Raw genomic sequence first — 13,893 nt, forward strand, 5'->3', positions numbered from 1 at the left:
TGTTTGCCACTGCAGACCCACCAAAATGCTCTCTAGAACCTCACTTCCCTAACAGCTATAAAACAAACTTCCTCTCATTTCTACTCTAAAATTATGTTCTGCAGGAAACACCTTTCCCTCTTCCCAGGTGTACACTTGCTATTTTATTTACTCTGAACTTGCAACTCTGTTTTCCCCCCTCTAGCTCTTAGTCTTCACCAAGGACATCAGTTTTCCCATCCCCTGATCGTGGCTTGCTCTGTGAAGTGCAAAATAGCTTCCTCTTGTTCAAAGGTGACCCTGAGAATGTGACAGTCGTCATGAGAGATTACAACGGGTTCATTTGTATCGGGAAACAACCTTGTCTGACCTCATGCTTGCTCAAACCAGGCAAGAAGATTCCAGTGAAGCAAATAGATTAGCTACCTTCCTTTGTTATGAGCGGAAAGCAGATTTGAACAAAAGCAACTCCGTGGACAAATACTGCTCAGAGCACAACAGCACTGAAGAGGGATGTCTCTGGCCAACTCTTCGCAGCCAATATACACGCGAAAATAAAATACAGACCTTGTTCAAGCTCAAAGTTCCCTACAGACAGCCTAGCAATGAATCAGCCAAAGCACATATTGCAGAGATTTGTTTATCATTTATGCTTCCCGAGAGACTGCCACTGCCTTTTGTTTCAAGTTTATCATCAATAAAAACTTCTACAGTTGAACAGCCTTATCCCTCCACCCTGCTGTAAACAGAAAGAGGGCAGTTGGGGGTCATATTTTATGATCCCCCAGGCATCCTCTGGCCTTCAGCCAGTATGCTGCACATCCTTGCTTTTTAGCTCTCCAAAGCAGAAAAAGCCGATACAGCTGTGCTATCTCCCAAGCACCTGCCCTGCTGCCGCAGCCCTGCTATCCCAGGCCTCTCTGTCAGCTCTGCATCTTCCCTTCACTTTCTTTGCTGCTGCGCTGCCTGTAGCATCACTTTGTGAAGTTTGTCTGATGCCCCTGTGGTAAAACTGGGAAGCAAAACAGAGGCAACAGCCTCCTGACATCTGAAAAATTACTCTTTCCTTAACATCATTGTGAATCTGCTAGGATCATTTCAGATGGAAGTAACTGGTATTTTTTGAAGAAAATGAGCTATGCGTCTCACTTCGAAACCTATCTACAGCCTAATGCTCAATGCCTGCTTTTTCCTAAAAGGACTTGGGATAGTAGGAAGGTCCTTATCTACCTCTCCTCACACTTTTTAGATTAGTTTCAGACCTTGAAAAAGGTTTTTAAAGACTTTCAGTATCCTCATCTCTGAGTCTTGGTGCTGCATCCCATCCCCTCTCACAGACATATTGGCTGCAACAAGGCAGATACTCATTCAGTCTGTGCCCACTTTTCCTGTTCTTACTAACCAGAGGTCAAACCTAAATCACGACAACCGGACAAGTCACCACCTACCTGGTTACAGCATCAATCACCCCGACCTAACAGAAAAAGTGACAGGTAAAGTCACTGAAAGGCACCCTCGCCATGCCCTGACTGAGCAGGTGGGTGGAGAGGAGAGTAAGGCTGGAGGAGGAACAGGAGGGAAACATCAGCCGCCAAGCCCACCGTCTGGCTGCAGTCCCGCCACACCAAAATTAGGGTTTACTGCTCATGAGAGCAACATCGGTCATCAAAACTACTCAATGGAAGTGCTGTGCACATTTGCCAACTAATCTCTCTAGCGTGATTTGTCTGCCCGTCATGACTCAAATGAAGAATCGTGATTTTGAAAGCCACTCTGAAACTAGAACATCTTTAAAAAACAAACTTCTCAGAACAAGCTTTATGTAGATACCTCACGGGCACCTGCGCAAGCAGAGACAGATGTCTGACAAACCATGAGGACACACAGCCCAATACCTGGGCACGACTGACGCGACACTGGCACACCCTGTCTTGTCACCGATTTCCTCATTTCACACTGAGAACTTTGGCTCCTTCAATATCACCGTGACAAAGCATTTCCAAAGCAACAGTGTCCCAACGCAGAGGTCCTAAAGCCCCTCACAAGGCTGCCTCCACACGCTCCACAATGATCAACGAAGAAGAGAGAAACTTAAAAGAGGTTGCAGGAAGCAGGAGCGAAGCCAAAGGGAACCACACTTTCCTGCAGAAGTGGGCTGCCTCCCGAAAAGATAGGGAGCACATGCAGCTACTTACTCTTTCTCTTGAAAAGTTTCATGAGAGATTTAAGCTTTGTGTTGATGAAAACCACCATTTTCAAGGTGTGGAATTGCGATCCTGGACTTGAAGTCCCGTAGAAAGGAGCTGCAGAAAGGTGACTCCCAGATTGATCCTGTTCAAACTCCACACACCAAATTTCTCTTCTCCAGGCTTCTCCCCTCCGCCTTTCTTTCCTGAAATCACTTTAAATCTGTCTAGACCTTTCTGATGGACGAAATAATTTACAATTCTTTAACCTGAATTCTCGTCCTCACATGTAACCTTGCGTGCTGAAAACAGCCAGTTTTAACAAGCAAAACAGGAGAAAGAAAAAAACCCCAGTTGTTATTCACGTTTCCGCAGGACCAAATATCGGGCTTTCTTGCCGTGCACGCAGTTACTCTGCTCTCGTTCTCCTTCTTCCCTCCGCTCTCCAAGTTCGGCTACTACAGAAAGTCCCGAGCTGGCAGGTGCTTGCACTGCTTCCCATCGCTCCAGCCAGCTCTGCCGCCGGAGCAGCAGGAGACGCCGGCACCTTCCCAGCCGCCGCCCTCCTCCCGCCGCACCTCCCCGGTGCCCGCCGGCGGCGGGGGGGCCGGGCAGCCCCGGCCTCCTTCCAGTTGCAAATGAGTGTTGCATTTTCGTGCAAATCAGGATGCCCTGCTTTCCCACCGCTCCCAATCTAACTCCTTTCTCCCTCCCCTCCCCCCTCCCCCTTTTTTATTTTCACCCCCTCGCTCCCACTTTATTAAGGATCACGAGCGCGCCTTAGCTGGCTGCAACACAGAGTGTCGGTTCTGCATTGCCTTCCTTTCCAGCCCACTGCTCCCCCCACAGTCACTGTCATTGCCTGGGACATCAGCCCGCTAATTTTACATATTGAATTTCATTCAGTTACCTCCTAATTTATTCTTATTAGCGTCATCTCAGACCAAATACATGGAAAACAAAATCGAGTTATTTCTGGCTAATAGAGGATCTGTTATTCATCAAACGAAATTTGTGCAGGGAGATGAAGTAGCCCAGCTTTTTGAGATGCACATTATATCCCCATGTCTTAAAAAAATGTATCTGTACAGAGGCCTACAGCCATGCTTCCTAGGAATGAACTGCAATTTTGCAGAAGTTAAAGGGAAAATTCTAAGCACCAAATGAATGTGCTCAGCAGGGCATGCCCTTCGAACAATGTTCAGGCTCAAGAAGCAAGCCTTCCCTCACAAAGCAAGCTTAGGAAACCCCCTCGGGTTAACAATGAGAAGGATTTTTTTCCTCAGGAAAATAAAAATGCCAGCAGTGGGGGGCTCAGGCTGACCCCAAAGCTGCAGCAAGATCTGGCCTCTGGAGCACAGCATGCGAAAAGCAGATGCTCCACAGGAACTTCTAAGTTTCACCAAACAGTTGAGACTCAGCAGTGTGCAGAACAGACTGCAAATGAAGTCTGTTCAGCATTGTCTGAACACACTATTATCAACATTTTATCAGTATTTTCCAAATCCAGAGATTTTACAATTACAACGTGGGTTTGACATCAAAACTGCCATTAGCACCAGGTCTCTCCAGCAGCTGCTCATCCAAGACACATTTTGAGTGGCTCACCTCTGCCAAAGGGACAGGAGACCACAGCGCCATAGAAGCAATGGCAGGGAAAGCATCTCTGCTTTTTTGCATTGATTTCCATCAAGCACCTTACATAAAAAAATTACTCTGGCATCAAACTCGGATATCAAGATAACTATTTAGTGTTGGTTTTGAATCAAATACACAATAATGCTCCTGTTATAAATTTGCCATTACCCAAACATCATTAAACCAGCTTTAAATGCATGCTTGCTGGACACACTCTGAAACAGTGAGTGCAGAGTGACTCCATTTCCAACGCCAGCAATGCTGCCATCCAAGAGGAAACCAAGAAGGTGGTAACTTCTTTTCTAGGGTGGTGTCAATGTGTTTTAGGAAGCAGGAAGTGCCTTTTCCTACACGGGCCTCTTCCTTAGCATGTAAGAAAGAAGTGGAGCACTTGCACGGGGGGGAGACAGTTTCAAGCTAGAAAATGAGGGAGACTGGGCTACTAAAAGCAAGATAGACTCTTCACAAGGTCTTTCTGGAATCTCAAAGAGTCTTGCAAGCCCTGGGAAGCAAGATTTGTTCCCTTTTCATGGTCAAGCCCCTCTGAATCAACACGATCCTGGGTCCTTTGGACGGCTCAGGGAACCCTTACCCATTTCACCTCGGGCTATAATGTGTGCCAAGTGCAGAGTTTTTGTTATCGCATCTTCAACCTATCCTGGAGCATTTCTCCCTCCAAAGAACAAGCATTTGATCACTGACCTCTAGCCCTGATCTCCAGTATGGAGGCAGACATTCAAACCCAGTAACAAACAATACCTAAGTTGATGTCTGCCTTTCACCACCCACTCCCGCCATCCCATCCCCCGCCCTCGACTTTGCTTCCACCTTCCCTCAGGTCATGCTGTTAAAGAGGTCAAACATCAAAAATGGCTATCATGAGGGGCTACACCACAAAAAAACCCCGTCTGGCTACTTGTATCTGCATCTCTGAGAATCAGCACTAGTTCAACAACAACCAAAACATCTTCCCCACTCAAGACAAACCCACTGACTTCCATGAAATTCATCAAGTTGTCTCAATCCTGCTTTTTAAAAATGTTTTTCCGGTAACAGGCAATTTTTGCTGCAATTGGCATCTAATGGCAGTTCTCTGAGAACTGTAAACATGAAATGACTGTGCTCCTCTGCACTTTTGCCTCTCTATGTTGAGAGAAGGAAAAGATGGGGCACTTTGAGAAAATTTATACTGCAGTCACTACATAGATAAAGGACTTTAGCCTCCAAGGTTGCCAATCCAGCAGACAAACTCACAAAAATCTTCACCAAACAACAACAACTAACCCACCTACAATTAACTTGATAGGAAAAATTTAAAAGTTTGTTAGAGCTGCATAAACCCAACATCAACAGTAGGTGTGTACACACTGATATCATTCTTTAAAAGCAAATGACTCAGAGACAAGAAGCAGACTGGGGAGACCTTGCTCTGTGACACACTTGCTACTCCACCTTGGACAAGTTAATATTAAACTACCACCTCAGTTACCACATCCTTACAAGCAGGGATCACGCTCACTTGCCACCACACAAGGATCACAGAAATACCAAGGAATCAGGAATATCACAAGGAATACAGAAAATATGGTCATGTTCAGCAAATGCTGATTTTCACTTCATACTGGATGGGATTGGTCACAAAGTCTGGCTCAGAAGAAACTCCTTTCTAAAAAGTCAGGGACTGAAACAAAGAAAATGAGAGGCACAAGATGCAGTGCCAAATGGCATCCTCAAAATCATGACTGTGCAATGAATTCATTAGCAAATCCTTTTTTTTAGTTCATATTAAAATACTTTTTAAATCCTTGAGTGGTTAAATTGATTCTAATTTTCTAGTAGAGACCACAGATCCAGAGAGAAGTGAACAAGAGCGGCTGCTTGCACATGGCATGCCTGAAACGCTGTAGCCATTCCTTCACTCTTCTTCCTGCTCTATCCCCTCTTTAGAGGGGCTTTCCAGCTGACCTGCTCCCAGCCAGCCATCTGGGACAGCAACCGCTCCCCACTCACAGTAACATAAAAAATCAGCACCTGTGAAACAATCTGGAAATATTCACCTTCCACAGAGATATTTCCAGCTAGCCCCCGGCAGGTGGTAGGGGGAAGGGGGGACTCTCTGTGTAGCCCCCATTCACAAATCAGTGCCCTGAACCTTGCACCAGTGCACAAGATCCACTGAAGAAGCTGAGGCTTTATAAAAAAGTAAATGTTGAAAAGTGAAGTACTTGAGTTGTTCATAACTACAGCCAGAGCAGCTGCCAAGCAGCAGCCCCAGTGTCAGCTGTCCACAGGGACACTATGGAATCAGTGACAATCAGCTAATGTTCTCTTCCTAATCACCAGCCCATACATATATGCAATACAGCATTTAGGAAGTATTTAAGTTAAAAAAAGTTAAAGTATTTTAGAATAGTTAAAGCAACCCACCCCTGTTCCATCCCACAAACGAAGACAAATTTTACCACTTTATTTTCATGAAGGAGAGGATACACATGTATCAAGTTCATTAAATGAATGATGCATGAAACTACTAAAATATACTGTCATCTCAAAACCTAAACGTCAAGTTGCAGGTCTTAGAAACTTTATTTGGACAACTGAAAAATTCACATTAAACAACTGTGTAGCATTTATGACATTTTAAGAGGAAAGACAAAGTAAAACCATTCAACTGAGCTGGGAACTGCATCACGAGAGCTCTTCCAGTGGGACTCTATTCAATGCTCAAAAGTGAAAGTGGAAACGCTGGCAAGCAGAGGTACTCAAAAACAATTAAATCAATGCCTTTGCTTTTTACAAACACATCAGTCAGTCGCTCAAAATGAGTTTCCATTGTACCACACTACAGCAGCTTGCTGGGGATGCTGGGGAAGAAGCTGTTAGAGGGCAGTTGTTTCCAGCATGTCTGCAGGGATGGGTCTGTGTAGGACATGCTCAGGATTGCTCCCCTGCCATCCCCACCCGCCCACTCTGAGCAGCTGTGGTGTCTGGAGGGGTGAGGCTATGGAAGTGACTCCCACGCACCCCCTTCCCAGGCTGCATAGAGGCACCCAGGCATCTGCAGGGCAAGCCTGAATCTGAGGAGGGTAATAAACCCTTCCCTGCAGGTCACAAGGCTCCTTCGTGGCTCAGACCAATACCACCCAGCTTTGAAAGCTGCACTTTTACTTCCAGGTGAGACTTCCATCATGACAAAACATCAAGAAGGCCAAAATGCCTCAAGTGTTTTCAAAACTAGTGCCCAAGCTTTGTGCCTGTTCTGGCCATGTTCACCCATGTTGCCAACCACTTGCTGATGCCTAAATGGAATCCAAGACACCCTTGCACAGCACAGGAGTCAATAATTTATGGTCAGAATGGGTTTCTCCCTCCCTTAGACATGGTGCCAGCTGGTCCTCTCCCGGCATCTTTCAGAACAAAAGTGCTTCCTCCACAAAGGCCATTCCAGGCAGCACTGCATTCAGCTGCCCTCCCGTCTCCAGCTCCACTCGCTCACAATGGCCTCTTTCAAGGCAACCTCAGCCTTGGTGAAGCACGATACTTCCCCAGCAATTGAGATATTACAATTCATTAAACCTGGGATCATGAGGAAGATGAGGCGAATGCACAGGGGAGAGGGAACAAAGGAGAAAAAAGTATTTTATCCTAAAGCCACCAGAACAAAACACCAAGAAGGACCCAATCCCCAGTAAAGGGGCAGGGGACCCACAGCTGAGCCTGTCCCTGTGGGAGCAGGTATTGCTTGAAAAGAGGGTACCCGGCTGTGCCCTCCTTTATCCAAGCTCATAAAGGATTATGGCTGCAGGCTCTGGGAAAGGGGCTGTCTGGCGCGGGCAGGGGGAAGAGGGAGCAAGATGAGAAGGAGAAGCAACACGACCTAAGCCAGAGAGGACAGAAAAGCAGCAGACTGATTGATCTGATGATCCTATTTAGGTCACAGCACAATAAAGCTAATTCATTCCTTTGACAATTGAAAACATCTTTCCACAGGATCCTCTATCATGCAAACACATCAGCAGAGAGAAAAGGCAGCATTTGGGCAGGGCTGCCAGCAGACAAAGCAGCTGTTTCTTTTGGTTAGAGCATCTCCTCACACACTGTAATGGCAGGCAAGAGAAGAGAAAACATTTAGTGAATGTGCAATTTTGTTTTAAATTGCAGTGCACAATCCTCTTTCCTTTGGCCATTCCTGAACCCCAGCTAAGGCAACTTCGGCTCTCAGAAGAGTACTGTTCTCTCTCACTAGGAGTACCTTCTTAAAATGTTACTAGGAAATATTCTCAATTTAAATTCAGAATCCACCTGAATGCTCCTGTGCTCTGGCTTGTCCTGAAGAGCTGATCAAAAATGGCTGGGGTAAGTAAATTAGTCTACAAAATCTCTTATTTGCCCTAATAATGCACCATAGAGAATCATAGAATCAGCTAGGTTGGAAGGGACTTCAGAGATCATCAATTCCAACCCCTGATCCACTACCGCCATGGTTACTAGACCATGGCACTAAGTGCCACATCCAGTCTCATCTTAAAAACCTCCGGGGACAGAGAATCCACCACTTCCCTGGGCAGCCCATTCCAATGCCTCATTACCCTCTCTGTAAAGAATTTCTTCCTAATATCTAACCCAAACCTCCCCTGGCACAGCTTAAGACCATGGCCTCTTGTCTTGCTGATAGTTGCCCAGGAGAAGAGACCAACCCTCACCTGGCTACAACCTCCTTTCAGGTAGTTGTAGAGAGTGATGAGGTCTCCTCTGAGCCTCCTCTTCTCCAGGCTGAACAGCCCCAGCTCCCTCAGCCTCTCCTCATAGGACTTGTGCTCAAGCCCCTTCACCAGCCTTGTTGCTCTTCTCTGGACCTGCTCCAGCACCTCAATATCCTTCCTGAACTGAGGGGCCCACAACTGGACACAGTACTCGAAATGTGGCCTCACCAGCGCTGAGTACAGGGGAAGAATCACTTCCCTGGTCCTGCTGGCCACACTTCCTGATCCAGGCCAGGATGCCATTGGCCTTCTTGGGCACACTGGGCACACTGCTGGCTCCTGTTCAGATTCCTGTCGATCCAAACTCCCAGGTCCCTCTCTGCCTGAGTAGCCAGCCCTTTTTTCCATAATCAGTAGGCTCTCTTCTTTACCCTAATTTCCTTCAAAATCTCCCTGTTCAGCCAGACTGGTCATCTTCCCCACCAGCTCACCTTTTGGCACACTGGGACGGCCTGCTCCTGTGCTTTCAAGACTTCCCTCTTAAAGCATATCCATCCCTCCTGGACCCCTTTGTTTTCAAGGGTTGTTTCCCAAGGTACACTCTGAACTAGTCTTCTGAATAGGCCAAAATCTGCCCTCTGGAAGTCCAGCATAAAATCCTTCTCTTCTGAATTAGTGATGGAAAGAATACTAGGCAAACAAGTTTGCAAGTCTTCTCATTAGAATCAACCTGTAGGATTAGGAGCAAAACTAACAAAATTCCATTTCTGAACTTCTGTCCCAGATCATCTCCCTGTAATTCCATCTTTGCCAGCTGTGCACTTGTGCATCCACACTAATATCCAAGAGACATCTTCAACTAATCTTAGTCTGCATTCTCCTTACAGGCGTCCTGAAGGAGACATGCTGCCTGCTCATTTCACTTATTTAAAGGTCACAGAAAGAATTTTTGTAGCCTATCTCAGCCTCCCCGCCCAACATTGCTCTTTGGCATACTTTTATTTATATTATATACAGATTATCCTGATAAAAGTGACTGGCAGATCTTTTTTTTTTCCTTCTTTCTGCTGACTCTCAATAAACTCTCGGTGAGTCTCATTTGACCTTGGAAACATACTGTGTTAAAATTAGACCAGTACATTCTATAGTTTCCTAATAACTTTTACAACCTATAAACGAAGAAAAGTTAAGCTCCTTGTGTCCTAGTTACAGGGCCTGGGACCAGTTTATCACTATATGGGTATAACCAAAGCTGTGTATTCTACACCCTCTATGTCATTTCTGATGGACTGTTAATAAATGGATTGTTTGCAGCAGGTGCCCAGGGCACACCTGACACCTCAGGCTACAAGCTGGGTGTTAAAGAAACCCTGCGAGGCAGAGGAGTGTTTCTTTATCCTCACACCAATGACTCAGCTGTGATAACTCCCCTCTGGGGAGGCATTCCACCTTCACACCCAGCCTGAAGGGTCATCTCTGCTAATGGGTCACAATGGACGGGCATAATAGTCAGCTGCAACACCTAGACCATCAAAATTCCAAAAATATCCCATGACTCACAGAGTTAAATCACCCATTGTGAAATTCCCTGCCCTGGGGGAGGTACTGGGCATTCCCACCTGAACATGAGTATATATAAACTTCGGGTTTGGGGACTTTGGGTACCACTTGTCAGATCCAGAGGAGGACCAGAAGTTCAAAAGGACTGTGACTGCCACTCTCGACAAGACTGCGATCATTACCTCAACAGGACTGTGACCATCATCTGGACCAATAGGTTTCCTTTCCTTTTACTCTGCACCCAGTGGGGCCACGTGGTGCTCAGTACAGGGGCTAACAAACCCCATTCTGTTCTTGTCCCAGGGTGCTGGGTTATACAGCTGTCCTTGGGGGTTATAACCAGTTTTCTCTGTTTCATTGTATTTATTGTAATCTTTTTAGTAAATATTAACTCTGACTTATAATCTCCCTTGAGTTGAGTTCATTTCTCCCACTGATTTACTTTTAAATCAGCACACCTTGGAAAATACCAACTTGCATACAATTATGCAACTGCTCATGCCAAAATCAAGCACCATGTACCCACTCACTGTCTCCCACAGCAACTCGAAAAGAAAAAGTTTTATTCCTTAGCTAGAAACTTTCAAAAAATGTTATCTGCATGACACAATGCGAAGAAGATAAGTAAAAGTGAAGGTTAACAAATAATAAAGGGACAGTAGTGACATTTGGTATTGCCCCTAAAGCCCTAGATTTTTAACAAAATCTGAAAACGTGGATGTGTTCCAATCAACAATGACACAATCCGCCCTGAAATACAATAGTCTCCAAAATAAAGAAAGCATCAAGTTCACATAACAGTCACCTAATAATTATGTTGCTGCAGGATTCAACAACCCATAGGGAAACAACTGCACCAACGTCTCTACCACAGCACCTCCAAAGAATGTCTTTGGCTGGCCACGGGTGTGTGAATCTCAGACATGATCAAATACCAACAGACTGGGAAAACAGTTTTTAGGATTATATTTGTGTGTTCAGCATCTTATTAGAAGTCCTCAGTAAAGCCAGATGAAAGGACAGCCTTCACACAGCTAATTGGTTGAACTTTCAAAATTCATAATGTGCATACCAACCTAAAATTTTATTACCATTGGTTTGATTAAAAGTTTCAGAGATGCAAATATCTTTGTTACTAACCATACAGGATCTAGCAGCCCAAACCTCACAGTATGCCATGGTCAGTCAACATTAACAACTGAATAATTGTGGGGTTTTGGGTGAAGTGCATCTAACAGTTTAAATGATGCTACCATGAAAAATGTGCCTTGACACCAAATATCTTCAGAAAGCACTAGTGAGCACACCGTCTATTGTGTATTGTGGCAACAGTTTCAATAAAGTATGTGGGGGCATTAAGCAAACAACAGGCATCACCATCTTCTTCATCAAAATCTATCCCACAAAAGACTAAAAAATGGAGATCCTCTCCCCTCCTGCTTTCAGTCTGCCATTTCTGCCTCCATTTCCTGCCAGACAGGGAAGGAGTAGATCTCTATCTTTTTCTACAGGATCTGCACTGCAGACACCTACATGTTTGTCTATTTAAAAAAACTAGTTATTCTTTTCTGTGTCTGGAGACCTTCAGAAAACCAACCAAACAGAACAGTTGTAACGCAACAAGGGGTTTGACATACACTATTTAAAATGAAAGATACCATTTTTGGTTGCAAAAATGTCTCTTTTGATATCTTTGGTTTCCCCACTAAGCACAAAATATAAACGTCAGAAAAGTTTGCATTTTTTTGGAAGAGTTGAACTTGAAAAAGGTGAAGAAGTGTAAATATAAAACTTGAGACAGCTGATACTAGTTTTAAACTTGTTTCTTAGAGTACTTTCACTATTTGTATCTGAAAACCTTCAAAAGTGTGCAGCTATGGCACCATCACCTCCACTTCAGCTCTGAACAGATCACAGGCTGTGTAACTTGGCATCATGTCTTCCAACTAACTTGCTTCCAGTGGTGAACTCTCACTTGAAGACAACTGAAATGCAAGCATGCATCCACAATTCAGATCAGCACCGCTTACACTAAAACTACCAATTTATTTTTGGAAGAGCTTCTGAATGTATCATCCCACTAATGGGAGATACACTGCAACTTGAGAGATTTCCAACACTTGACTGGAGACACCACACAAATAAATACAGAGACAACTATGCAGACCCTAAAAATAAATTTCTGTGCAGAAATAACATGGGTTTTCCAACCCAGACAATATGCTGAATAAATTTCATTCCTGAAACTTTCCAGTAGCTGTTAAGATGACAGTAGTTAACTTCAATCCCAGTTCACTTAAGTTAGACACAAGCACTGCCTAACATGATTCCTGCTTTGCCATCATGCAAGGAATTGTCTAAGCTGATGCATGCCAAAACTCAATTCACATCCTTTTTTTTCAACCATGGCTAGTTTGCAGAACATAATTGAAACTACAGCCATTAAGTAGGCTGTAAAGTATCTGACACATCCCACAATGTCTGCTATTCTGGAGCACACACCCTGCTCCAGGAATGAATAAATTAAAACACTGTATTCATATAAGGCTTCAAAAATACTTCTTTTTATGTCAGGGCAATTAGCATCCTGCTCCTCTTGAAATTAATTATAAACCTATCAGGAAAAGGCTAGAGTCACACCCAGGGAAAAAAAATTGTGCTCACCCTGAGCTACTGGACATAAAAGTCTCTTTTTCTCTGATGGTATAAATTATTTACTCTAATATTGCTACCAGCATCTGCTTAGGGACCTGCTCACACCCACCAAAGAGCAGCCCACTGCTCCTGGCCTAGTCATAGCATCATGTTTGTGGCAAGTATCTGACAAAAAAAGATGGCCAGGTCGGTTAAAAACTGAGGCTGAGACAACCATGAGGGATCATTCAGTTAGGAGAGGTGCCAAACCTGCTTTGGCAATGCTACCCAGTTACAAGTTTAATTAGCCCTCCCTGGAACACATAACGAAACTGCATAGAAATGGTTTTATAAACTTCTATCAATGCCTTAAGCAAAGACAAATGTGCTCTGCAGCCCTTGTGTTTAAAACTTCACTTTTCTTAAACTCCTTGTCAAAACACCTAAAGGACAACGGACAAACAAAGGACAGTACTGAACCAGAGGAGGAAAAGTCATCATAGCTCAAATCAGAAATCAGACAGATGGGATGAGACCTTTGGGATGAGCAGCACACTGCCACTGACACCTCACAGGGCGGCTAGCTGAGCATTCCCACAGAAAAGGCATCATAGTCAGATATTCTGCCTTTCAACTACAGCATGTACAAGTTTTATCTCTTCTCCAGAAGCCTAGTCTTCACCAACATCAGTTCATGCTCAGCTGGTGGGAATCAGCCCTCACCAGTAACCTAGTTGGTTACTGGTTGCCAGTACATTGAGATACAATTTCCAAACAAAAGCCAGGACCTGCAGCCTAACAGCCACAAGCAGTGCTTTGGGGAATTCAGCCTTTAAATTAGTACTAGTCAGGCCACAGACTGCCTGAGCACAGAAGACACGGGGAGGCTGATTAAGTACCCTTCTGCTGTGACTGGAGAGGTGGTGTCGTGGGGGTTTGCATTTATTCTCTTTCAATGACTCCAAGTCAAAACTGGTCAGCTTACAAGTCAGGCGCTGTTTCTGTAACTGCTGTAGTGGCAGGCACTGCCTGCAATCCAAAATTCAAGCTGTGCCTTTCCAATCATGCATCATCCCCATAATCCACATCCCACGCTGCAGTGTATTACAGCACCAATTGAGACATAATTGCGATGAGCCACTTAAAGCATTTTTCTGATTAAAAAAAAAACAAACAAGAAAACAACCCCTCTG

General features: G+C 44.6%; 1 protein-coding gene across 10 annotated transcripts in view; it reads right to left on the bottom strand.

Moving 5' to 3' along the window:
- NHSL1 (NHS like 1) overlaps positions 1-13,893 on the bottom strand; it is a 182,867-nt gene that overhangs the window by 54,900 nt on the left and 114,074 nt on the right. The window contains exon 1 of one of the 10 annotated variants that reach the window (XM_027633326.1): positions 2,175-2,659. The exons of the other annotated variants lie outside the window; for them this stretch is intronic. Coding sequence (XP_027489127.1) covers positions 2,175-2,232 — 58 coding nt within the window. The 5' untranslated portion in view covers positions 2,233-2,659. Of the gene's footprint in view, positions 1-2,174; positions 2,660-13,893 lie in introns of those variants that run through there. 10 annotated transcript variants of the gene reach the window in all.

Source organism: Corapipo altera, unplaced genomic scaffold, assembly GCF_003945725.1.
Source record: "Corapipo altera isolate COAL_440 unplaced genomic scaffold, ASM394572v1 2b, whole genome shotgun sequence".
NCBI lineage: Eukaryota > Metazoa > Chordata > Aves > Passeriformes > Pipridae > Corapipo > Corapipo altera.